The sequence below is a fragment of the Hyaena hyaena genome, unplaced genomic scaffold, assembly GCF_003009895.1.
Source record: "Hyaena hyaena isolate Hyena2069 unplaced genomic scaffold, ASM300989v1 scaffold_808, whole genome shotgun sequence".
Lineage (NCBI taxonomy): Eukaryota > Metazoa > Chordata > Mammalia > Carnivora > Hyaenidae > Hyaena > Hyaena hyaena.
In genome coordinates, this window is record NW_024081437.1 from 675,713 (window position 1) to 698,909 (window position 23,197).

Sequence of the window (23,197 nt, forward strand, 5' to 3'; positions counted from 1 at the left end):
GCCCGGCGGGGTAACGGTGTCTGTCTCGAGTCAACGCCGGCGACGCCCCCGCCCCCTCACCAACCGGACTGGATTCTCTCGGATAATGAAAAGCACCCATCAAACACAGGAGGGGGCGGGCAGAGGAAGAACCAGGAGAGAGCAGGAAAAAGCACAGAAGCGGGGCTGACCGAAGGGTCTCGGAACAGAGAGAGATCAGTGCGGGGAGAGAGAGAGGAACGGGAGGAGGGTGAAGAGGCAGGAGGGAAGGGGAAGAGAAAGGAGGGGACGGAGGGGGAGAGGAGGAGGGATAAAGGGAGAGGAGGAGGAGGAGGGGAGGGATGGAAGAGGGAGAGGGAGGAGATGGAGGGAGGGAGGGAGGGAGGGAGGGAGAGAAAGATCCCAGGACCCAGCGGGCTTTGCACTCACCCGTGTTGTACACGTGCAGTTCGTCCACTATCCCCTCGTTGCCGCCGCCAAACACCACGATGAGTTCCTTGATGGCCACGGCTCGGTGGCCGTGGCGGGGCCGGGGTACCGGACCCGACCAGCCCACCACTCGCTTCCAGCGGGGCTGCAGGAGCACCGCTGGAGAGTTGGCGGGCGACACGGCCGAAGCCATAGTTACGGGAAAGGCCGCGGTGGGTAGAAGTCACCAAGCGGGAAGGGAGCCCCCCAATTCCTCTCACACACACCCCCTTTCGTCTAAGGTAGCTCTCACAGAGAAGCGGTTCCTCACACAGCGGTGGACGGCTCCATGGAGGCCGCCATCTTAACTACCCTCCTTTCCTTCGGCTCTTCCCCTTCTTCTAGCTCACCCCGTCTCTTCAAGAGCCTCCCGAAACTTTCGAGCGCCTAGCCCCGAGAAGCTGGAGGCCGCCGAGTCCCGCCGCCCTGACTACTCGCCCGGGCGCTCCCGCTTACAAGCTCGGGCGGGAGGCCCTGGGAGCCGCCATCTTGAGCCGCCTCTCTCTCCTCCCTTCCTCAGTCGTAGCCCTCCCCCGCCGGAAATGGCGGAGCCCCGGCCCGGTTCCCACACCCCCCAAGTCCCCTGTACTGGCCGGCTTCCGGGGCGGGTGGAAAGGAGCCACAAGCGCCGCGGTTGTCCCAGCCCCGCCGGCGCTCACACCACAATTGTGGGAGCCGCCATCTTGAGACCGTCCCGCTTCCCCGCCCAGCGCTTAGTGCAGCCGCTGCTCCCGAAACAGCCTCGACACTCGTAAAGGACAGAGGCACGCCGGAGGCCAGTGGAACGAACTCGAAGTCTCGGGGGCTGGTCCGAGACTCGCGCCGTACAGCTCGTGAAGTCTCGAACCTCTCCCCTGAGTCCGCCTCTGCTGCTCAGGCTGCGCCTGCCGCCCTGGGAGCCGCCATCTTGAGACTAACTCCCCCTTCCCCCCTATTCTCTTCCTCCTGAGTCAGTTCTTCCACTGCAAACCAAACGCAAGGCAGCGTCCGATCCTCGCTTCCCTCTTTATGGCTCCTTCCCACAGGAGCCGCCCCAAAGAGCCAGAGTTAGGCCCCGGAGTGGCAACTGTACGGCAGGAGGAGCGGTAACGGCAGGGCGCTCATGCCTCCTCCCTGGGAGCCGCCATCTTGTGTGAAGAAGTAACAACTAAACATGGCGGCAGCGGCGGTCGGGCGAGGGGGCGGAGTCAGGCGACGTCACTGTTCGCCCCCCCCCCCCGCCCTCGCACGGCTTCTCGGAGCCAAGCCCTCTTAAAGGACCCCCGCGCTGCCCCGCGGCGAAGGCCCAGGTCCACCGCGCGCTTAGCTAGGGCTCAGGCCGCTCTCGGGTCAGGCGCAGGCGCGCCCAGCCCCGCGGCCCACCCCTTCCCCCCCCATTGCGCCCTCACGCCTCCGCCCTGGGAGCCGCCATCTTGCCACTTCCCTTCGCCCGGCCGTCCACGGGCGTCAAGAGCGACTTTCAGCACAAAACAAAGATGGCGGTTGAGACATCTGGTGAATGCCCGGATGAGGATGCCTCAAGCGAGCTCAGCCCCGCCCCCCTTGGGAACATTCCCCCGGGTCGCTTAGGGAACACACGCCCGAGGAGTTGCCTTTATCCAGCAGTGGGGACAGGGCATAGGCTGCTGGGAAAAGCTGACGAGAGACATTAGAGCTGCAGCCCGGGCCAGAAAGTGGACATGTCTCCGCTCCCCACACCCAGCGGCCGTGGGAGAAGCGGCCCAAGACGCGCCGCGGGTGGGGGGGGGGTCGGAGGCGGGGCGAGGGGGCGGTGACGCAGCCGGCTCCCAGGCTCGCCGGCCCCGCCCCCGAGCGCCGCCCGCGCTCTAAGGAAAGGAGACCGGCCGCGCGCCCGAGGCCGCTCCCCGTCCCCCGCCCCGCCGGCTGCAGGGCGGGCAGCCAAGCCGGCGGTACCCGAACCGAGCGGGCGGGCACGGGAGAGCTCCGTGTCGCCTCGCGTCACCTCGCGTCACCCCGCGTCACCCCGCTCCGCCTGCTTCCCAGAGCCCGGCGCCCCGCCCCGCGCGCAGGCGCAGGGCCGCTTTTCGGGTCCGCCCTTTCCCGAGATTTGAATTTTCCCCAGCAAAGATAGAGAGGCAAATACCCGGATGGTGATCGCTGGCCTTTTCGCGCCAATACTGTAAGTTCTCGCAGCAATCTTAAGGGGTGGGTACTGGCATCGCCCCCATGTGCCAAATCTTGCAGGAGGCCGACCCGTCGCCATACGGTCCTGTGCACTGCCAGACCCAGGCCGTAGTGCAGGGGCCCTGCGCTGGTGTCTGAGAGCTTGAGGCTACAACAGAGGATTTTTCCACTTTCTCTCCGCGTTATTTCGTCTTTATTTTCACCAACCCCTAGTTGAAATTTGGCGTTTCCCGCAATTGCGCATGTAGGCTACAGAGCACACACAGAGTGTTAGCCTGGTGTCTTGGTCGCCAATGGAAGTGACATTTCAGATCACTTAGCTTTTGTTGTAGTTATCTTGAAATTAACTCAAGTACAAGACCTGCCCGTACGTCCTGTCATTTAGCTTCCTAGTAAAGAAGCACATATATTACCATATCACACATTTTCAAAAATATTTTCATACCACCTTTCAACTTGCTAAATTTGTGTTGTCATTCTGTTTCTATGTATTTGGAAGTATTTGAGAAAGGCCACAGAGACCTGTGGCAGCCCGAGGACAAGAGTCCTCCCCTACATATGGGTGTGCCGCTAACTGCCCTAAATGACCTTGGGCATTCACCTCCCCTCTATGGCCCTGAGTCCGTCCCTGTAAAATAAGGAAGGCGAGCTGCCGGCTTCCGAGGGCCTTCTCTGAGGTCAGCAGTTCTCTCCCTGGAGTTCAGGAATCACTGGGGTCGCTCCAGCCTTCTTGGGTATCCAGGTGTCCCAGAGTGACCTCACCCGCCAGGGATGTCCCATGTTACAGCCCTCAAGCTGGCACCCCCTCATCGGCAGCAGGGCAGCAAGGGTGGTCGGGATAGTCAGGGACACAACAAGCAGTTGTCATAAGTGCTACAGGAAAGAAGGCAGCACTGTGAGAGGTGACAGGAGAGTCTAAGGAACATGTGTTAGCCCCTTAGCCAGGATATTGTCATGCTTTGCAGAACTTTTCCAAAAGACTCCAGAACGCGGGCCAATGCCTTTGACCTTCGTGTGCCAGGTGCTGGGGGAATCCGTGAAGAATTTTGAGTGCCCTGTATCAAGGGTCATGGCAGTTCAAGTGTACGGAGGAGCTAGGCCATAAACTACCCAGCCTGGTCTCCTTGGTGGACTCGGGAAATTGGTTGGACGACATGTCACTTTCAGCTTGCACAAGGGCTCAGGTGGACTCTGCCCAGGAGCCAGAGAGAGGAGTCACTGTCCCCACCCTTCCTGGACCTCCTTCTCTATCAGGCTGGCCATGTGTGGCTCCCGTGCCCTGGTCTCACCCATGCTTGCTGGCAGACAGGAGGGTCAGGCTAGCGCAGGTCCCAAAGGCCTGGCACTTCGTGCCGCAGAGCCAGGCCCCAGACGGGTGCAGGCGAGGTGTCCCAGCTGGAGTCAAGCAGCCGGGCGGGGAGGCCGCTGCAGGAGAATGGCAGCCAAGTGGAAAGTGTCAGCAGACCTGAGGCAGGAGGGAGTGAGGCCTGCAGAGTCTCATTCCAGGCAGGACAGACTGGGCCTGCGGAACTCTCCAGACTCCAGGGGGACGGCACTTGGACCTACAGCCGAGAGACTGGGATGAGAGTGCACATGGAGTGGAGAGCCAGCCCCCGACGGCTTTAAGCCAGACTGGCACAGTCCACTCTAGGGGTGCTTGGGGAACACGCTGGGGGCAGTTGTACGCGGACCACGTTAGCAGTGGCCAGCATGGAAATGGGACCCCGGGGGCAGACGTGGCCTCCTGGACTGGGAAGCACTTAGACAAAGAGTTGGGACAGGTGTGGGACAGGGCCACAAGCCGAGATGGCAGCTCACGGTCAATGAGCAGTTGCAGAGTCAGGATGAGGGCTTTAGTTCACTGGGGGAAGTGCTGGCCCCGTGGTCCTCCTTAATGATGGGCCCCCAAGGCAGGACGGGAGCAGGAAAGCCCAGCAGCAGCGTCCCTAGAAAATACAGGTGGCTGCCCAGGGCCGCGTGAAAAGCGAAATGGTAATGTGCCAATGGGCAAAAGCGTAAGGAAGGACAGGGAGGTGCTGGCTCTGTGCTTGAATTGCATCGAGCTGAAATTGAGCAGGTATTGACAGAGCTTGGGAGGGAGAGCGGAGAATCAGACCCTGCTCTGCCCTTTCAGGGCCTAAATTGCAGGAGGGGAGGTGGACGCTGTGCCTCGAAGATAAACGGGGCTGAGTGGTCTCCACCCGTAAGAACTTATTTAATCCACACGAGGACTGTGCGGGGAGGTACTGGCAGCACCACCATTCTGCACGTATGCAAACTGAGGCCCAGACCAGTGAAGGCCCAAGGTCACAGAGTTAGCAGGTTGGGGGAGCCAGGGTTTGAACACAGTCTCTCTCTTCCCCACCTGCCTGCCGTTTTGGCTTTGAGTCATTTTCAGAGCGCTGAACCTTTTCTCTGTTTCGTGGTAATACGCTTCCAGGCCACTGGGCCAGCTCCCAGTGCAGCTGGCCCCAAAGCAGTTGACAGTCATGATAACTGCATGTTCATTTTACACTCTCTGCTTCTCTGACTGCAGGAAATGGAAGGTTTATCGTGGGCCGAGGGAAGAAAGGGATTCGGGATGATGTGGCGCTTGGGGGCAGGGCAGGAGAGCCAGCAGATGCTCCAGATGCTCATCCCGCCCCTGTCGTCCTCTCCCCCCTCCTTCCCCGCCTTCTCCTGCCCCCTGCCCCTCCTCCCTCCCTTAACCCCCTCCTGTTGTCCTGCCCCCTCCCCTCCTCCTCCCCCTCCTCCAGCACCGCCCCACCCCTTGCTTGGTTCCAGAACTTGGACCACAGTGAACGGTGTCAAACTGGGTATTTGGTTAAAAGGGCCTGGGGCTGGCTGGAAACTTCACTTATGATACCACTGAGGCAGGGAAGTCCTTTCTGAATGGTAGCAACAGTGCCAGGAAAGGTTGAAGTCTCTAAATGCAGCGGCTCTAAGGGAAGTATGGCAGTGAGCTGGGTTTCACGGTACACAGATGAAAGACGAAGCACGTGGGCGTCAGGAGAGAAAGGCATGAAACCTCCAGGGGAGAGATGATTCTAGGTGATCTAGATGATTCTACAAGCCATGAGTAAGAAGGTGCACATACTGTGGGTATCGCTTCCCTTTTATTTCTGGTTTTTTCTTCTTGGTGGGTCCTGAAGCTGAGAGTTGGGAGAATGGAGACTCTATTTTGGATGGTCTTCTTTCCTTCTTTTATTTTTTTATCTTTTTAAAAGTTTATTTTTTGAGAGAAAGAGAATGCGAGTGAGCAGAGGAGGGGCAGAGAGAGAGAGTGGGAGTCTGCAGCCATACCACCGTGACGCGCCCGATCTCATCTGATCTCAGAAGCTAAGCAGGGTCGGGCCTAGTTAGTACTTGGATGGGAGAGAGAGAGAGGGAGAGACAGAGAATCCTAACAGGCTCCACCCCGTCAGCACAGAGCCTGACGCAGGACTCGAACTCAGGAACAGTGAGATCATGACCTGAGCCGAAGTCAGTTACTTAACGGACTGAGCCACCCAGGCGCCTCCTGGGTGGTTTTCTTTCTAACCACCCTCTTTTTGTAACCACAGAGGAAGCAGGCAGAGCGCCCTTCCCCTTCTGGCCCGTCAGCAGGACCGCCGCCGGCCCGGCTGGGAGGCCAAGGAGCGCTGCTTGGCGGAAGCTGTGTGTGTGAATTCTGAACCAACAGCGAGTCGTGCCCGCGGTTCTGCATGCAGCCCGAGTCCACGCAGGCGCTGTGCCACGTGGCTGTGGCCAGCTGCCTCTGCATGGCCGTCGTCTGCGCAGGGGTGTTCGACGGCGTCTCCGTTCAAGTGGGCTACGAACACTACGCTGAAGCCCCGGTAGCCAGCCTCCCCGTCTTTCTTGCCATGCCCTTCAACTCGCTCATTAACGTGGCCTACGTGCTCCTGGGCACGTACTGGCTGCGGAGACGGGCCAGCGGCCCGGGGCACCCCGAGGCCCTGCGCAGGGCGCGCTACCTCAAGGATGTGTTTGCCGCCATGGCCCTGGTCTACGGCCCGGTGCAGTGGCTGCGGATCGCCACGCAGGTGCACCCCGCCGCCGTGCTCGACCAGTGGCTCACCTTGCCCATCTTTGCGTGGCCCATAGCCTGGTGCCTGTCGCTGGACAGGGGTTGGCGGCCCTGCCTGTTCCTGGCCATCGAGTGCCTCTCCCTCGGCAGTTATGGCCTGGCCCGGCTGCACCCCCGCGGCTTCGAGGCGGCGCTGGGCGTGCACATCGCGGCCGTCGTGGGCCAGGCTCTGCACGCCCACAGGCGCCACGGTGGCCCCTCGTCCGGAAGGTACCTGGCGCTGGGCGTGCTTTCCTGCTCGGGCTTCGTGGTCCTCAAGCTGTGTGACCACCAGCTGGCACAGTGGCGTCTCTTCCAGAGGCTCACGGGCCACTTCTGGTCCAAAGTGTGTGATGTGCTCCAGTTCCACTGTGCCTTCTTGTTTCTGACCGACTTGAGCACCCGGCAAACACCTCCTCGTGCCAGGAAGACGCATTAAAGCGCAGAAAAGACGCCGCTTCCGACGGCTGGTGGCCGTGGCGTCGCCAGTGTGAAATCTGCCACGTGTGATAAGATATGAGTGTCACGCAGCGGGCCGTCCTTCCTTTGCAGCTTCGGGCTTCACTATTTAGGGGTGAAATGTCACGCTGTCTGCAACTTAGTCTCAAAGCGATAAAGCAAACATCTAAGTGCAGGGGATGCAGGGATTCACTGTCCTGTTCTTGTAACTTTGCTGTATTTTCTTTTTTTTTTAAATGTTTTATTTATTTCTAGGAGAGAGAGAGAGAGAGAGAGAGAGACAGCTTGAGCAGGGGAGGGTCAGAGAGAGAGAGGGAGTCACAGACTGAAACGGGCTCCAGGCTCCGAGCTGGCAGTCAGCACAGAGCCCGGCGCGGGGCTCGAACCCACGAACCGCGAGATCATGACCTGAGCGAAAGTCGGACGCTTAACCGACTGAGCCACCCAGGCGCCCCAACTTTGCTGTATTTTCAAATTCTTTAAAATAAAACAGTGGGGGAAACGAGCGTGAGAGGTGCGGCACGCTCACCGCAGCAGGGAAATGCTTGTCCACGGTAGCTTCCCGACTCGGGTGCTGTCCGCGGGCTGCGGACGGGGAGACTGAGTCACGTCGAATACATGCCGGGCTGTGACATCAGCGATGGCTGTGCTGACAGCAGGTCACATGGAAGGAGCCACGTCACCTCAGACCCTTCGCGGGACAAGGCGGGCCGCGTCCAGATGAAGAAACACAGATGTCAAAAGTTGAATTCTCAGCGCAGCGTTGCCCTCAGAGCCAGGGTGTGGCTCCCATGTCCTCCGCAGCACGGGTCACTGAAGGGTCACGGGGTCTATTTCCCGGGAGAGACCCAGGGCGTGGCATGAGTCGCCCTGGGCCCTCAGGAGCCAGAGTCTCCTGATGACATGTCAGGCAGGGCCCTGGCATGGGCGTCTTGAAAGCCCCCACCATGCTTCTCACGCAGTTGACAGTATCTGAAGCAGTGAGCCCAGGGCTGCCACTCGGGGTTAATGTCCTCTTTGGCCCCTTGAAGACCGTGCCGTCCGACAGGCGTCCGGTCTTTAAAAACAAAGGTGAAGGGAGACTTCAAGAGGCCACTGTGTTCCTTCCAAATGGCATCGCAGGACGGGCTGCTCACATGCACCCACAAGTGTCCCCCCGCCTCCCCGGAGCCTGTGGGTTGACAGGTGGATGACTAGTTTGGAAACTGGGTCCCTGTGCTGTGCTGGATGCTCTGTCCCACCCGAGCACCCCTCGGGCCACCATCTGAGAACGCTGCGCGTGAGGGCCGTCGCTTGGCGGCGGCCAGCCGAGCCCCGCCCTCCTGCCTGGGCAGCCGGTGCGGCCTGGCCCCGGGGTCTGGGGCCTGGGGGGGTGGGGGTCGTGCCGGTGGGTGAGGAAGAGGCTGGCATTTGCCGGGGGAAACAGCTCTGTTCCGTGACGGTGTCTTAAAGGCTCTGTGTGCCTAAGACGAACGGGGCTCTCTGGGTGTCTCCGGGGCGGCCGCCCTTCCCTCAGAGAGGCGGGTGGGAGGGAGCAGGGGAAGACCTCCGTCCTGGGGGGCTCGCTGAGACATGGGGGGGGTGGAGGGAGAGGGGACCAGGGTGTTATGCGGGGGCGGGGGGCGTGTTCCTCCACCTAGAATCTGAGTTATTTCCGCCCTCTTAGTGTTGCCCTTTCAGCTGCTGTTACCGTCACCGACGGGGGGGGGGGGAGAAAAGTGTAGGGGGTTTGCACAGCCGCGTTCATCCCACACCTCTGAGCAGTAACTTTTCATTTTGTTTCATTTCATTTTTACCAATACTTATTTAATAAGTAAGCCTGAGAACCTTCTGGTTTCCATTCCACTCCTGTCAGGCTGGGTCCCCACAGGAAGCAGGTGGCTGGCTCAGATTCGGGTGATTCAGGACGGTTTCACGGAGAACTATGCTATGCACGCCACCCACGCGGGGCCCTGGGGGGCTGCATGCAAAGGGACAAGGGAGGGCGTGGGGACCTCCAGAAACCCGAGCCCCTCTCTCCTGCTGGTCTCTGTCCAAGGTTATCTGATGACATGCGGCGGCACGAACGGTGTTTCGGTCCCAGCCTGCCCCAAATACGACACGCTTGTACGAAGAAAATCGTTTCATTATCCTAAGTTCACATTTAACTAGGTATCTTGTCTTTTTATTTGCTAAATCAGCTGAGCCAAGCAAAGCCAGAGGGCAGGAGCCGGCTGCTCCTCAGCCCGCCGCCTGGGTTCGGGGGCAGGGGGGCGACTGGAGGCAGGAGGCAGGTGGCTGCGGCCCCGCCCGCTCAGCTCTGCTGCCCTTCCCTCTTCTCCTTGGCCCTGCTGTCAGTGTCGTCTCCGTCTTCCCGCTGCAGGGCCGAGAGGCCCGTGGTCACCAGAGGGGCCCCCTCCCTGGTTTGGGCCTAAATGGTGTAGAGGTCCCGAAGCTGGGAGGGGTCTGGGAAACCATCTGCCCCAGCCCCCTCGTTTCATGGACACTGAAAGTCTAGAAGTCCAGCCTGGCTGACAGTTGCGTCAGAAATGCAGGCATCCCACCACCGCGTCCAAAGCCCCACCCACGGCGCTGCTCTACCTGTCCGTAGAAAGGGCGACGGTGCTGTCTCAGCCTGGTCTCCTCCACGCTTTCCCATACCACGGCCTGGGGGTTACAACCCCCCCCCCCCGGTGAAAAGAGTACTACTGGCTTTGCTGCCTGTGGATGGGATACGGGCGCGTCGAGGTGGGGGTGGGGGACGGACAACGAGCCAGCCGAGAGGACTGTCGGGATTCTGGCGGCCGTGCCGCGGGACACGCAGGCCTGTGCACGTGCGTGACCGGTGCAGACACTGCCTGAGGGCCCCTTGTGCTTTGGTGACGTCGTGCCCGTGGCTGTGGCCGCTCATGGGCTCCTTCACCCGGTCCTCACCTAGTGTGCCGGTTCCTTGCCAGCTTTCATTCCCCACAAGAGCCCTCCACCTCCGCGCCCTGGAACGAGCCGCCTTTATCCGAGTCCGTCTCAGGAGTGTGATTGAAGGGCTGCCTTTCCACCTGACGCTCATGATTCACGTGTCTACCAGCGACGACAAGGAACCCACCCCCGGCCGCCCCGTACCAGAAAGGTGTGAGCACACTTTGTCACTTTGTGCCAGTCTGATGGTGGCAAAGCGAGATCTCATCGTGACTTTAACTCCTGCCACCCCCTCCATACACTGGCACGCATGCGTACACGCACATGTGCAAGTAGTGCTCATGGGCTCGTCTGTTGCAAGTTTGGATTTGTCAGTTGCTTGTTGCTATCCTTCCCTTGTTCCGCACTGTCTCCTCTTAATCTGTAGGAGCTCTTTTTTATATTATAGACCGTAACCATTCATTTGTCATACAGACGGTAAATAGGTTTTCTTAATCTACCATTTGTCTTTTGACTTCGAAGATCTTTTAAAGTAACATGGTTGATTTACGGAGTCCTGTATGTCTATATGTGTGTCTTTTTCTACGTGGTTTTTGGGTATCCGCTCTTGCTGAAAACCTTTTTCCAGGTGCCTAGATTATACTTGTCAAATCTTAACATCTCCCATAGCTGCTTCAGATCTTTTTCAAAGATAGAAATTTCAAATTATAAAATTTTAATTATTCAAACTTATTCAAAGATTATTCAAAAGAGGGGTACCTGGCTGTCTCAGTTGGTGGAGTCTGCGACTCTTTATCTAGGGATCGGGACTTTGAGCCCCACGTTGGGTGTAAAGATTAAAAAATTATTAAAAATAGTAAGTATAAAAACAGTTAAAACCTGCATTCAGAAATAAAACTGAGCAGCTGACATTGCCAACATGACAGTTTACCAAAACACAGCATTTCCCCTCTCACCTCGGAAGGTCTCTGGAAGTTGAAACTTTTTACAAATGATTTTAGTTCACATACAAGTACTGCAATATTGTTTCCAGGCGTAGAACCCAGTGGTTATCACTTACATCAACACCCAGTTGCACCCTAACAAGTCCCCTCCTTAGTGCCCGTCCCCCGTCTAGCCCATCCCCCCACCCACATCCTTCCATCAACCCTGAGTTTGTTCTTTATTGTTAAGAGTCTCCTGGGGCGCCTGGGGGGCTCAGTCGGTGGAGCATCTGACTTCGGCTCAGGTCATGATCTCGGTTCGTGGGTTCGAGCCCCGCGTCGGGCTCTGTGCTGACTGCCAGCTCAGAGCCTGGAGCCTGTTTCACGTTCTGTGTCTCCCTCTCTCTCTGCCCCTTCCCTGCTCGCGCGGTCTCTCTCTCAGAAATAAATAAAAAACATTAAAAAAAAAAAAAAAGAGTCTCTTATGGTTTGTTTCCATCTCTCCTCTTTTGAAGTCTTTGGAGGAGTATAAACTGGGTTATATGTCCTCCACTGAGCCCCCAAATACCCATGTGATTAGGGAGCATCTCTTCCCCTTCTGAGTGGAGGCTTGTATCCCGGGTCCTTCCTGTGGGCCCGGTGCCCATCGTTAAGGCGAGCACCGCAGGCATCAGGCCTGCGGGCTCGCTGATTTGGGGCCGGTCCCCGTGGGTCTGATGAGCCGCTCAAGCCTGCTTGCTCTTTGTAGCCTGGTGCTTCCAACCGTGGTCGGGTTTTTCAGTCTTTTTTTCCATTTCCTGTCCTTCCGCTTTGATCTTTGCTCTCTTGTGTGTCTTCAGAAGCGCTGACTTCTGGTTTTACTTCTGCCTCTTCTTTCTCGGCCCTGCCTCACTTCCACGGGGGCCTCTGCCAGGCAGTATGCGTGGCCGCCATCTCGCCGGCTCAGATCTCTTCCTTTGAAGGATGGGAAGCCCGAGAGATTAAATCGGAGCGCCATCCCTGCCTTGCTGCCCGGAGGAGCGCACTGCGCAGGCGTGGGCACACCCTGTGCCGCTCACGCTGTCATACCTGGCCTGCGGCTGAGCGCACACCCTGGCAGCATGAGCCTTGGAACTTTCTGTAAATGCACCAATGGTCCAGACCCTTCTCCCAAACGGCTCGCAGAAGAGGTTACTGAAATGACTGCCAACCCAGGTTCTCAGTGCTCCACGACCTCACCAGCACCGGGTACCATTGGAGGATTTCCCAGCTGCTGATCTAACGTGGCCTTGAAAGGGAAGGAAATGGGGCACCTGGGTGGCTCAGTCAGTTGAGTGTCCGATCTCGGCTCAGGTCATAATCTCATGGCTCATGAGTTCAAGCCCTGAGTCAGGCTCTGTGCTGACAGCTCAGAGCCTGGAGTCTGCTTTGGCTTCTGTGTCTGCCCCCCCCCTCCCCGCCCCCCCCCCAGCTTATGTGCCTCTCTCTCTCTCAAAAATAAACAAACATTAAAAAAGAAAGAAAGAAAGGGAAGGAGGGGCAGACAGACACCAGCTACAACGTGGACGAGCCTCGGACACACCGCTGAGTGAAAGAAGCCAGACACGAAAGGACAGACACCGGCGGATTCCATGCCTACGTGGTGCCGGGAGGAGTCCGATTCATAGAGACAGGAGGCAGGATGGTGGGGCGGGGCAGGGGGAGGGGAGGCAGAGGGAGAGTTCGTGTCCAATGCGGACAGAGTGTCACTTTGGGGAGATGGAAAAGTTCTAGGGATGGGTGGAAAGGACGGCTGCCCAGAATATGAATGTTCTTTTTTTTTTTTTTTTTAATGTTTATTTATTTTTGAGAGCGAGAGAGAGCCTGGGCAGGATAGGGGTAGTGAGAGAGGGAGACAAAGAATCCGATGCAGGCTCCAGGCCCTCAGAGCCTGACATGGGGTCCGAACCCACACACCATGAGGTCATGACCTAAGCCGAAGTCAACTGCTCAACCGACCGAGCCCCCCAGGTGCCCCAAAATGTGAATGTTCTATATGCCACACAGCTGTACACTTCAACATTGTTCAAATGATAAAACTTTATTTCTGTATTTAGCCACATTAATAGCACTCAGTGTTGATCTCCGCCATTCACCAGTTGGGTGTGCTCTGGAAGTTCTGTGTGCCTGCTGCTCCTCTCTCCTGCGGCAGGGAGGGTGCTTGCGGGCGGCGCAGCGAGGGTGCTCCCGGGAGGCAGGACTCTCAGCCCCTCATGGCTGCCTTGCCCGCATTACTTGGGCCGCCTTAGAGATGAAGAAACACGCATCTCACTGGCGAGATGCTAACAGTTCTCGACGGCTTACTGTCTAGGAAAGTGAGTTTAGAGAAGTTGATGATCTTCAAGTTCGTGGAGGTGGGAAGTAATCAAGGTAGGGTTTGCCCTGGGGCACTACACTTCCCTCCCTTGCTGTTGGCTGTTACTTAATTGTCTGTGACTGAAGCCCTCGCCACCTTGACTTGGGAATCCAAGTCTCATTTTGAAAATACACTTTCATGTTTTAAATTTTTTAAATGTTTATTTTTTAAATGCTTATTTATTGATTTTTGAGAGACAGAGCGTGAGCAGGGCAGGGACAGAGAGACAAGGAGGCACAGAATCCGAAGCAGGTTCTAGGCTCTGAGCCGTCAGCGCACAGCCCGACGTGAGGCCCGAACCCACAAACCCCCTGCTCATGACCTGAGCTGAAGTTAGAGGCTCAACCGACTGAGCCACCCAGGCGCCCCTGAAAATACAGTTTTAAACTGAGTACTGTATCATCACATCCCTTACCATTCATTCTGTTAATGGGCACAGGCCACCGGTTTTCGGTATATTCCCAGGGCCGTGCAGCCATCACCACGGTCTCCCTGCAGGACGTTTCCATCATCCCGAAAAGAGCCCGTGGACCCATGAGCAGTCACTCCCCAGGCCCCCTCCCCCCCAGCCCCTGACACCCTCTTGTCTGCGCTCTGCCTCCGTGGACTTGTGTGATATGGATATGTCATAGCAATGGAATCACTCAACGTGTGTCCTCCGTGGGTAGCTCAGCACGTGTGCGCGGCTCATCCATTTTGTAGGGTGTCTCCTCCTTGCAATGGCCGTAGACTACTCCGATGTGTGCACAGACAGCCGTTACTTAGCCGTTCATCGGCTGAGACTGTTTCCACCTTTTGGTCCCTGTGAATCACGCTACCGACTGCGCAGATGTTTTCCGTTGTCTTGGGTGCATAGCTGGCGGGGGAAATGCCGGGCCACACGCTAATTCCATGTGTGATTGTGCGGGAAGCCGCCACACCGCTGCCCGTGGGAGCGGCCCGTCTTGCACACCCTCGCCACCTTTTGTTAGTGCTTTTTGATCATGGCCAGTCTAGTGGGTGTGAGGCTTTGAGAGCACGTTCTTCCTTTGCACGTCTCTAATGAGAACTGCGGTAATGGGCCAGGTGCGGGCGAGGGAGGCCCAACAGATGTCACCTCTGAGGGGACTTCAGATGGGGACGCTGTGAGAGACTGTCATAGCGTATCAAAACCACAACATTGCAGGCATGCGCTGTTGACTTAGAGACACACCTAACACATGACTGTGGAAGGTTACGTGTGAAAGAATGAGGAAAAAGAGCTGGGCACCTGCTGGCCCAGAGAACTGGAAGGCCAGGGGACAGAATAGACGTTGGCACAAAACAACAGCACTTGAGGAATAATGCTAAAATTGTTTGAAAATATATAAAGCAAAAATCGACAGAACTCCACTTCCTTTGAAGGTATTTAGGTCACACAGGAAACCGTCTGTGACGTTGCAGAAAATGTGAACGAGTCTGTGACTTGGGGCCCTCTGAGAGGCTGCTGTCATTGCACGTCCCCACATGTCTACGAGTAGCAGCCGGAGCCGGTGACAGCACTGTGGTCAGAAAGCAAGAAGCGAGTACGTTCGCAGACTCAGTTTCATACACACACACACACACACACACGCACGCACGCACACACGCACGCACGCACGCACACACACACGCACACGATTGCCATACGTTGGAAAGTTTTAAAGATCATAATGAGAATTTAAAAATACTTAGAACCCCATTACTAAAAGCAACGGGTGCGTGACGGTGCTTCAGGCGGGGCTTACGGCATTACAAGCTGACATCAAGTGTTTCCACTGAGCGGAAGCTTATGAAGTGTGCTTCCTGACCTTTCCGGGCGCAGCCAGCCAAGACCCTGTCACACCAGCCCCTGAAGGAAAACACCGTTGTGACCTCTATCCCGACATGTTGGTTTTGCATGTGTGACAGCTGCATCTAAATGGAAGCACATGACCTGTGACATTCGTACTTATAACAGCACATCCATTCCCTCCTCGTGGTGAGGGGCGTCCCAGGATGTCGAGATAGGTGGACTAGAGGGACCCCGGGACACACTGCTGGGGGTTTTTTTCTCTTTTTCCTGCTTTCCCTGCTCCTGTTCTTGCTGGGACTGACACCCCCACCTCACACATGCCTTGCAGAACAGACAGTGTGCGTCCTCCTGGTGAAAGTCAACAGCTAATGCTTTCTTTGGAGTCTTCCAGCACAGCAGGTGACATCTAAGGAGGGACCGGGCAGGGTCGTCACAAAGGCTCTCCCAGACCACTGACTCATCAAGACCCCTGGCGCCGGGGCACCCACCGGTGACTTCTCGAGGACACGGCCACACTCACCTTTGTTCCTCAGTGGAAAGGCCAGGCCCCAAGCAAAGATGAGACCCCCCTCCCCCGAGTGTCCCAGACACTCTGTCTGTGTCTACATTCTCTCTCCATCAAGTCCACTCTCATTTCCTCTGCCTCTCATTTCATTTCTATCTTGTGCGAAACCAAGGAACGCCTCGGCTGCTGCGGCGGGAGCCCCTCTGAGTCCTCGGACCCAGCCCGCCTGCGGCGCTCCGGACATTTGCTTTCTTTGCAGCTGCTACGGACAGTCGCACACAGGTCTTTGTAGGGGCAGATGCATTCGTGTCTTTTTGGTCTAACTTAGCGGTGGAATTGCTTAGGATAGGTGAAGTTCAAGTTCATAAGGACTTGCCTGACAGGCATCCACAGCAGCTGTCCCACCTCACAGCCCCCGGGGTCCATGTCCTTACCGACACTCGGTACGAGCGGTCCGTCTAGTGCCAGTCATCCCAGGGGGTGTGTGGAACTGTCTTGTGGGCTTCTCTCGCATTTCCCCTTGACTCAGGAGGTAGACCAGCTCTTCCTCTGCGTCCGCCTCAGTGGGCAGAGCCAGAGGCAAGGGCAGCCGACAGGGAGAAGACGGGTGCCGGAAGGGCAGGGCAAGATGGGGAGGGGGAGGGCCAGAGACCAGCTGGGAGAAGTATTGGGGGCCCGAGGGGGCCAAGGGGCCGGGTTCCTCACTCTTGATCCGCCTAAACCGAGGAGAGATGCTTTCTGGGTCTGAGCAACCGTAGAGCCCCGGGCTCTGGGCGAGGCCTCTGTGGCTTTGCTCCGGGCTTCCTGGCCCTGGAGGGAGGGCCTTGATGGCCCCGGGGGGGGGGGGGGCTCGGGGCCACGGGTTTTAAGGCATCTCCCACAGTGGGACAGTTGGGGACGCAAGGAAATGGACATGGCCGACATTGGCCCCAGAATAAGGAGAAGAGCTGAGCCGAGAAGAAAATGGGGAGAGACGTCGGACAGCCACCCCTGCGACAGCCTCAGGCCTTTCAGGAGAACGTTAGCGGCGCATAGATGTTCTGTCTGTGGGTTTGTTCCAAGGGCTGACGAATGGACCTGACGGATTTCCAGATTTGGCAAAGGTAACAACCTCCCTACCCACCTCAAGGAAAACTGCAGATCATTAGCACCGATAAACATTAATGCACATTTTGAAAATAAAAATATTGGTTAATATAACCCCAAAGCAGATCAAGAGATGAATATACTTTGCAGTACAGTCGTGAATGAGACCCATCTGGTTTGGGCTCCCATGGCACTCCTGATCCAATAGAGGAGATGGATTTAACTTTTTAAATTTTATTTGAGAGAGAGAGAGAGAGAGAGAGAGCAGCAGGAGAGAAGATCAGAGGGAAAGAGCAAGCAGGCTCCACGCTGAGTGTGGACGTGGGGCTCGACTCACAACCCTGGCATCATGACCTGAGCCAAAATCAAGAGTCAACTGCTCCAATGATTGAGCCACCCAGGTGCCCCAAGGAGAGGCATTTAATTTAAAAATAATTAACCACACACACACAAATACGTAGTCAGAAAGCAAGAGACACACACACACACACACACACACAGAATCTGAAGCAGGCCTCAGGCTCTGAGCTGTCAGCACAGAGCCCACTGCAGGGTTCAAACTCACAGACTGCTAGATCACTACCTGAGCTGAAGTGAGACGCTTAAGTGACTGAGCCACCCAGGCGCCACTATGCACCTGTGTTTTACGTGGGCAAATTCTGCACACTTAGCGATGTGACCTTGAGCAGGTCAGCTAACCTCTGTGAACCTTCCCCCTTTTCACCTACACAACAGAAATTATAACTGTAGCTTCATTGTATTGAACTGTGCCCATATAATTTATCTACAGAACGACAATTTTAAAAGTAATAAAAGGCGGGGGGCGGCTGGGGGCTCAGTCGGTTAGGCGTCTGACTCTTCATTTCAGCTCAGGTCATCATCTCTTGGTTTGTGGGATTGAGCCCTGTGTTGGGCATTATGGAGCCTGCTTGGGATTCTCTCTCTCCCTCTCTCTCTGTGCCTCTCCTGCTCATGCTGTCTCTCAAAATAAGTGAGTAGGCATTTAAAAAAAGAATAATAAAAGGGCCCTATTGCAAGAAAGAAAGAAGACAGAGACAGAGACAGAGAGAGAAAGAATGAATCAAGTGGAGTTCATTTCAAGAGTGCAGAGATAATTCAAGTAAGAATTATGTTGCTATAATCAGTAATATTAACGTGTCACAGGAGGAAAACATGACATCAGTAGATGTCTCAAAGGTATTTGAAGCAATTCCACATCCGGGTGTAAACCCAAACGAATCTCAAGCAGGGACTGGAACCGACATTTGTACCCCAGGGTTCACAGCAGAACATTTCCTCCCTATCACGTGGTGGAGCGCCCTGGACCTGGGTAGCCTTTTGGTTCCAAGCAACCAAAAGGCAGGAGCCCCCCAAGTGTCCATCCACCGATGAATGGATAAACTGTGACAAACAACGAGATGTTCTCCAGCCTTCAAAAGGACTAAAATTCTACTTTTTAAAAGATTTTATTTTCAAGTAAGCTCCAAACCCAGCATGAGGCTCAATCTCACAGCCTCGAGGTCAATACTTGCATGGTCCACGGACTGAGGCACCAGGCACCCCAAAAGGGTTAAAATTCTGATACATCTTTCAACATGGGTGAGCCTTGGAAGGCTGCTAAGTGACATAAGGCAAGACAGAAAAGGATGCATCGAGTATGACTCCATTCCATAAGATCCCTGCAGTAGGCAGGCAGAGAGACAAAGCAGGGTGGTGGGCGTGGAGGGGGGCCGGGGGTGTGTGCTGGGGGATGAGTCTCTAATGGGGACACCGTTCAGTGTGGGAAACCTTCAGGGAATGGATGGTGGCGGTGGTCACAAAATACAAATGATCTGAACTTCAGTGTCCATGCCCAAGGCGGAGGCTGACGCGGGCTGGGTCTCACGATCGTGAGATCATGACCTGAGCCGAAATCAAGAGTCTGACGCTTAACCGACTGAGCCACCCAGCCGCCCCGAGACGGTAAATTTTATATGCATATTTTACCACAACAAAAAAGAAAAGAAAAAAGGTTGGTGCTGGACGTCGGTAGGGAGCTCGGCTGGGGCCGCGAGCGGAGGGCACCGATTCCTCTGCCTATGGGCCTTTCCACGTCGCCTTCCTCACAGCATGGTGTTCGGTTCCCAGGCAGGGCCTCCCGTGTGAGGGGGCCGGCCTTGGAGGCCACTAGCTCCCCTGTTCCCAGACCCCATCCAGTCACGGCACAGACAGGGCTACCCAGGGTCCAGGACGCCCCACCACGTGATAGGGTAGTGGAAATGTTCTAGAAGAGCAAGTGGGATGGGAAATATTATCCCAGCCATATTCTCCTCAAATATAAATAGATCTCAAGCCACAATGCAAAAGGCAGTGCTATGTCGAATCGTGAAACACCAGGAGCACTTTCATTAGCCCGAAACAAGATGATGTCCTCACGGTGTCATTATTAACATTGAAAACGAGGGCCACCTGGGTGGCTGAGTCGGTTAAGCGTCCGACTTTGGCTCAGGTCATGATCTCGTGGGTTCAAGCCCCGCGTCAGCCTCTGTGCTGACAGCCAGCGCAGAGCCTGGAGCCTGTTTCAGATTCTGTCCCTCCCTCTCTCTCTGCCCCTCCCCTGCTCACGCTGTCTCTCTCTCTCTCCGAAATAAATAAAACATTAAAAAAACTTAAAAAACAAAAAAAAGAAAGAAAAGAAAACGAGAAATACAAGGAATACATGTTGGAAAGGACGAAGCAAAGTTCTTATTATTTGCTAGTAAGATGATTGTACAACTGAAAATTCCAAGAGAATCAAGCACGAAAGAATTCCAAGAAATAAGCGAATGCAGTCAGAGGTCACACCGTGCCAAACAGCGGGTTTCCAGGTCAAGTTAGAAGATGCAGTGGAGAGCCCTGTTTGGTACCCACTTCCTGTAACGACATCAGCACCGGGGAAAAGTGTCATTTGCTGAGATGTCGGTTACTGTTCCTTGTGGTGACCAGGCGCCACCCCAAAGAGGCCTCGTCCCTGGCCCCAGCTCTGACTGTAGGGAGACAGCATGGTGGCCGAGAGCCCAGCCGGCCCCTTTGCCAGTCAGGGAAGGGTCCTGCGGTCTCGTCTGCCGGAGCGGCCTGGCCATCCTCGCTGGACACTGGCCCCACTTTCCCTCTGGGCTCATCTGATTGTAGCATCAGGCTCATCCCTTTAACCGGTCCCGGGAGCGGCCTCAACACCATGGAAACAGACACACGCAGTGATTTTCTTTCTACCAGCAGTTGCGCCCCGCCCCCCTTCGGTGGTACCAAGTTCCCCTTACCATACCGGAGGCCAAATTCATGGTTTTCCAGGACTCCTGTAGTTACTATCCTTCTAGCTCTTACTCACAATGGTGTTCATTTTCAAGCATGACCCTTGTACCCACTTCAAGTGCTCCCCTGCGCGAGGGCTCCCGAGCGGCCCCTCAGCCCTGTCTACCGCAGCATCCTTGCTGCCGGCAGCCCACAAGACTTTCCTGCCGGAAGGAAGACAAGCCCCCGGGAAGGCCCACCTCCTGGCTGTGCCCGATGCTGGCAAGCAGGCTGCCCGGGCCGGGCCCTCCTTGGCTACTCTTCGCTCCGGCCCCGCCCGCTGGGGGCTCCACCTCGTCCAGATGAGTGCAGGACAAGACCCCCAGGCCTCCCCCTCAAATGTCACGCTGGCCGGTGCCCCTTGTTGCCTGGGCGCGAGTGTGACGGTGGGCGGTCTCGGGGAGGGCCGGTTCTGCTCCAGTACGTCTTCCAGCAAGCTCCAGGGAGCGGTGCCTTCCCCCGCACGTGGCAGGTTTTGACCTCAGAATGTGAGCTACTCAGCAGAGAACCGAAACCATAGAGAGTCACCCAGCTTCTGGGGTCCCAGCACTCACATGTCTTTACTCTGCCAGGAAATTCTTGTCTAGGAAGAGGAAGTTGCAAGTAACTTGATTGTTTATTTCAGGAACTTCCCCAAAGTCCATTTATCCCAACACGAAATTTGAATTAGCCAACTAGCTAGCCGTCATCAGGGCAAGAGCCCCCGCCTGAGAACACTGGCTTGCTGTGCGTTGTTCGGGGCGCCATTTATTCTCGAAGCTTCCCTCCGAGGCCTGTGCTTTGAGGCGGCCACTGATCGTAAACAACTTCGCTCAACCCCCATCAGATGTCATCCTCGAAAGTCCTGCCTTAAACCAGATTCCACAAACCTAATTGAAAACACTCCACCCTTGACCCCGCACTTTTAAGAAGCTTGATTTTCCTGACTTTGGGGGGAGTGGGAGCCACCATGGGTGTAGGGGTCTTGGCCGGGAAATCTGAAACCAACATCCTTTCCTAGCCCCGTGTCAAACCACACTGGCGGCAGACTTGACTTCCTGTCCCCACGAGAAACAGTTCCGGGACGGGGTGTCCTTTCTCATTCCAGCGTCAAACTGGGTAAGACCAAAGAAAACTAAGTTCTGGCCCCAGAACATACTCACTCACTCCCGGAAGGTAAGAGTGTGACCCAACACTTCGTGGAGCCCCATCTTGGCCCTTCCTGAGTCATGCCCTTCGTCTGTGGCCACCGGTCCAGGGTGTTGACGTCGTAGCCTCCGCCTGGCCTCCGGTCCCCACCCTGAAATCGCCATGGGCTCTATGGCTCTGTGTGTCTCGACGGCACTGACTCCAGAAGGCTCAGCTTTGGTTGCTCAACAGGGTTTTCCGGTGGTCATTTCGGGGGGCCCATGACCAATAGCTACAACTGGGAAACGTGGGGATCCTCTTTGTTACCTCTGATGGGCCTGGTGGCTCTGGTGGCTGTGCACAAGGTAGAAAGAGACCACACACGTCTTCAAATTAGGTTGTGTTTGGTCCCCAAGTCAATCAGCCAAAGACGCAGGAAAAGCGTCCGAGGCCAGCTGGGTGCCCTGGGTGGGACCGCACGTGGCCCCGATCCCTGCACGCCTCGCCTGTGCGCGGGCTTTGTGAGTGTGGGAAGAGCTCCTTTCTTCCTGGGCTCTCCATCCTTGGTGGACGGTCTGTCGTCTGAAAGGCAAGGACAGTTGGCTCACCGCGAGCAGAGATTGTGCCCGTCACGTGGCAGGGCCTGCAAGTGAACTGATTTTTGCCCTGTTCGATTTTTCTACTTCTTTCTGAGACAATTTTGGAGATCTCTCTTTTGCAAAGAAAGCCGTTCATCTAAAAGGTATTGGCATGGGTATCACTAGTATTTAGTATTTTTTAGTATTGAATTTCTTCTTCAACCTGAACTTTACTGAGAAGGCTGTTTTACCGTATCCAGTCGGCTCAGCAGGTAGAGCGCACAACTCTTACTCTTTTTAAAAAATTTTTTAAAAAATGTTTTATTTATTCATCTGAGAGAGAGAGGGACAGTGTAAGTAGGGGAGGGTCAGAGAGAGAGGGAGACACAGAATTTGAAGCAGGCTCCAGGCTCTGAGCTGTCAGCACAGAGCCTGATGCGGGGCTCGAACCCATGAATCGTGAGATCATGACCTGAGCCGAAGTCGGATGCTCAACCGACTGAACTACCCAGACACCCCACAACTCTTACTCTTGACGTCCTGAGTTTGAGCCCTACACTACACGCAGAGCCTATTAAAGTAAGTAAAATATTTTTTAAGAATTTCCAGTGGGAGATTTTACAGGAAAGAGGTGCTATCAGTTGACAGTTTCTCTGGGGCCCGCAGCACGGTAGTTTTTTTTAATGTTTTGTACATGTTTGAAAAGTGTGTATCCTGTGTATCAGATCAATGTTGGTCTTTTGCATAAAGCATTTACACATCAAAAGATAAAGTCATAGCAAGGAAACATGAGTGACATTTCAAAATGATCACGAAGTGGGAAAGCCATTTAAAGCCTGATACGGCCAGCCCGAAGCCATAAAGAAAAACATTAGTAAGTTTGTGCGTGGAAACTACCATGAACAAAGTCAAAGACTTTATTCCATCCTGAAGCGGGATAGAATATTCGCTACATATATGGGGATAGATCACAGCTGTGATCCTGACTATGGGCTTATGTGGGGCTCTGACGGTTCAGCTCGACTCAGGTCACCATCTCACAGTTCATGGGTTTGAGCCCAGCGTAGGGCTCGGCGCCGCCGCCGACACTGTGGAGCCTGCTTGGGATTCTCTCTCCCGCACCCCCCCACCCCCCCCGGCCCCGCCCTCACCCCGCCCCTTCCTCTTCGTGCTCTCTGTCTCAAAATAAATAAATAAACTTAAAAAAAGGAAAAGTCGTGGAAGTCTCAGCACAGATAGGACTAGATCGGGCACAGAAAAGAAATGTAGAGGCCAATGAAGATAATAAAGACATGTCTCCCATTCATACTGAAAGCAATGCAAATAAAAAGCAAGCTATGCTTTCTTGCTGATGACATTTGCAAAGGTGAAACTTTTGGCCAAAGCTGCTGTTTTACAGGCCACTTCGGCTACACATGGCAAAATGATGCGGCAATCCGGCTCCTCGAAGTCCCCGCTAAAGATACCCGTGCCTGAGTGTGCAAAAACGCACGTGCAAGGATTCCAGATTA

The 23,197-nt window shown here is 55.6% G+C and overlaps 2 protein-coding genes across 7 annotated transcripts in view; one reads left to right on the plus strand and one right to left on the minus strand.

Moving 5' to 3' along the window:
* Positions 1-3,102, minus strand: part of HCFC1 (host cell factor C1) — a 26,748-nt gene extending 23,646 nt beyond the window's left edge. For 4 of the 5 annotated variants that reach the window (XM_039219224.1, XM_039219223.1, XM_039219222.1 and 1 more), the window contains exon 1: positions 409-1,601. In XM_039219224.1, the coding sequence (XP_039075155.1) occupies positions 409-601 (193 nt within the window). In that variant the 5' untranslated portion in view covers positions 602-1,601. Of the gene's footprint in view, positions 1-408; positions 1,602-2,551 lie in introns of those variants that run through there. The other variant, XM_039219225.1, reaches the window with a different exon arrangement.
* Positions 2,346-7,331, plus strand: TMEM187 (transmembrane protein 187). Of its 2 annotated transcripts, XM_039219228.1 has the most exons (3): positions 2,346-2,587; positions 4,727-4,861; positions 6,156-7,331. In XM_039219228.1, exon 3 carries the CDS (start codon positions 6,297-6,299, stop codon positions 7,095-7,097), a length of 801 nt encoding a protein of 266 aa, XP_039075159.1. In that variant the 5' UTR covers positions 2,346-2,587; positions 4,727-4,861; positions 6,156-6,296; the 3' UTR covers positions 7,098-7,331. The 2 variants fall into 2 exon arrangements, with proteins under 2 accessions (XP_039075159.1, XP_039075157.1); XM_039219226.1 differs by lacking the exon at positions 4,727-4,861.
* Positions 7,332-23,197: the final 15,866 nt, after the last annotated feature.

Excerpts from the sequence above, each read along its gene's own strand:
- TMEM187 (XM_039219228.1), top strand. The coding sequence starts at position 6,297 with ATGCAGCCCGAGTCCACGCAGGCGCTGTGCCACGTGGCTGTGGCCAGC.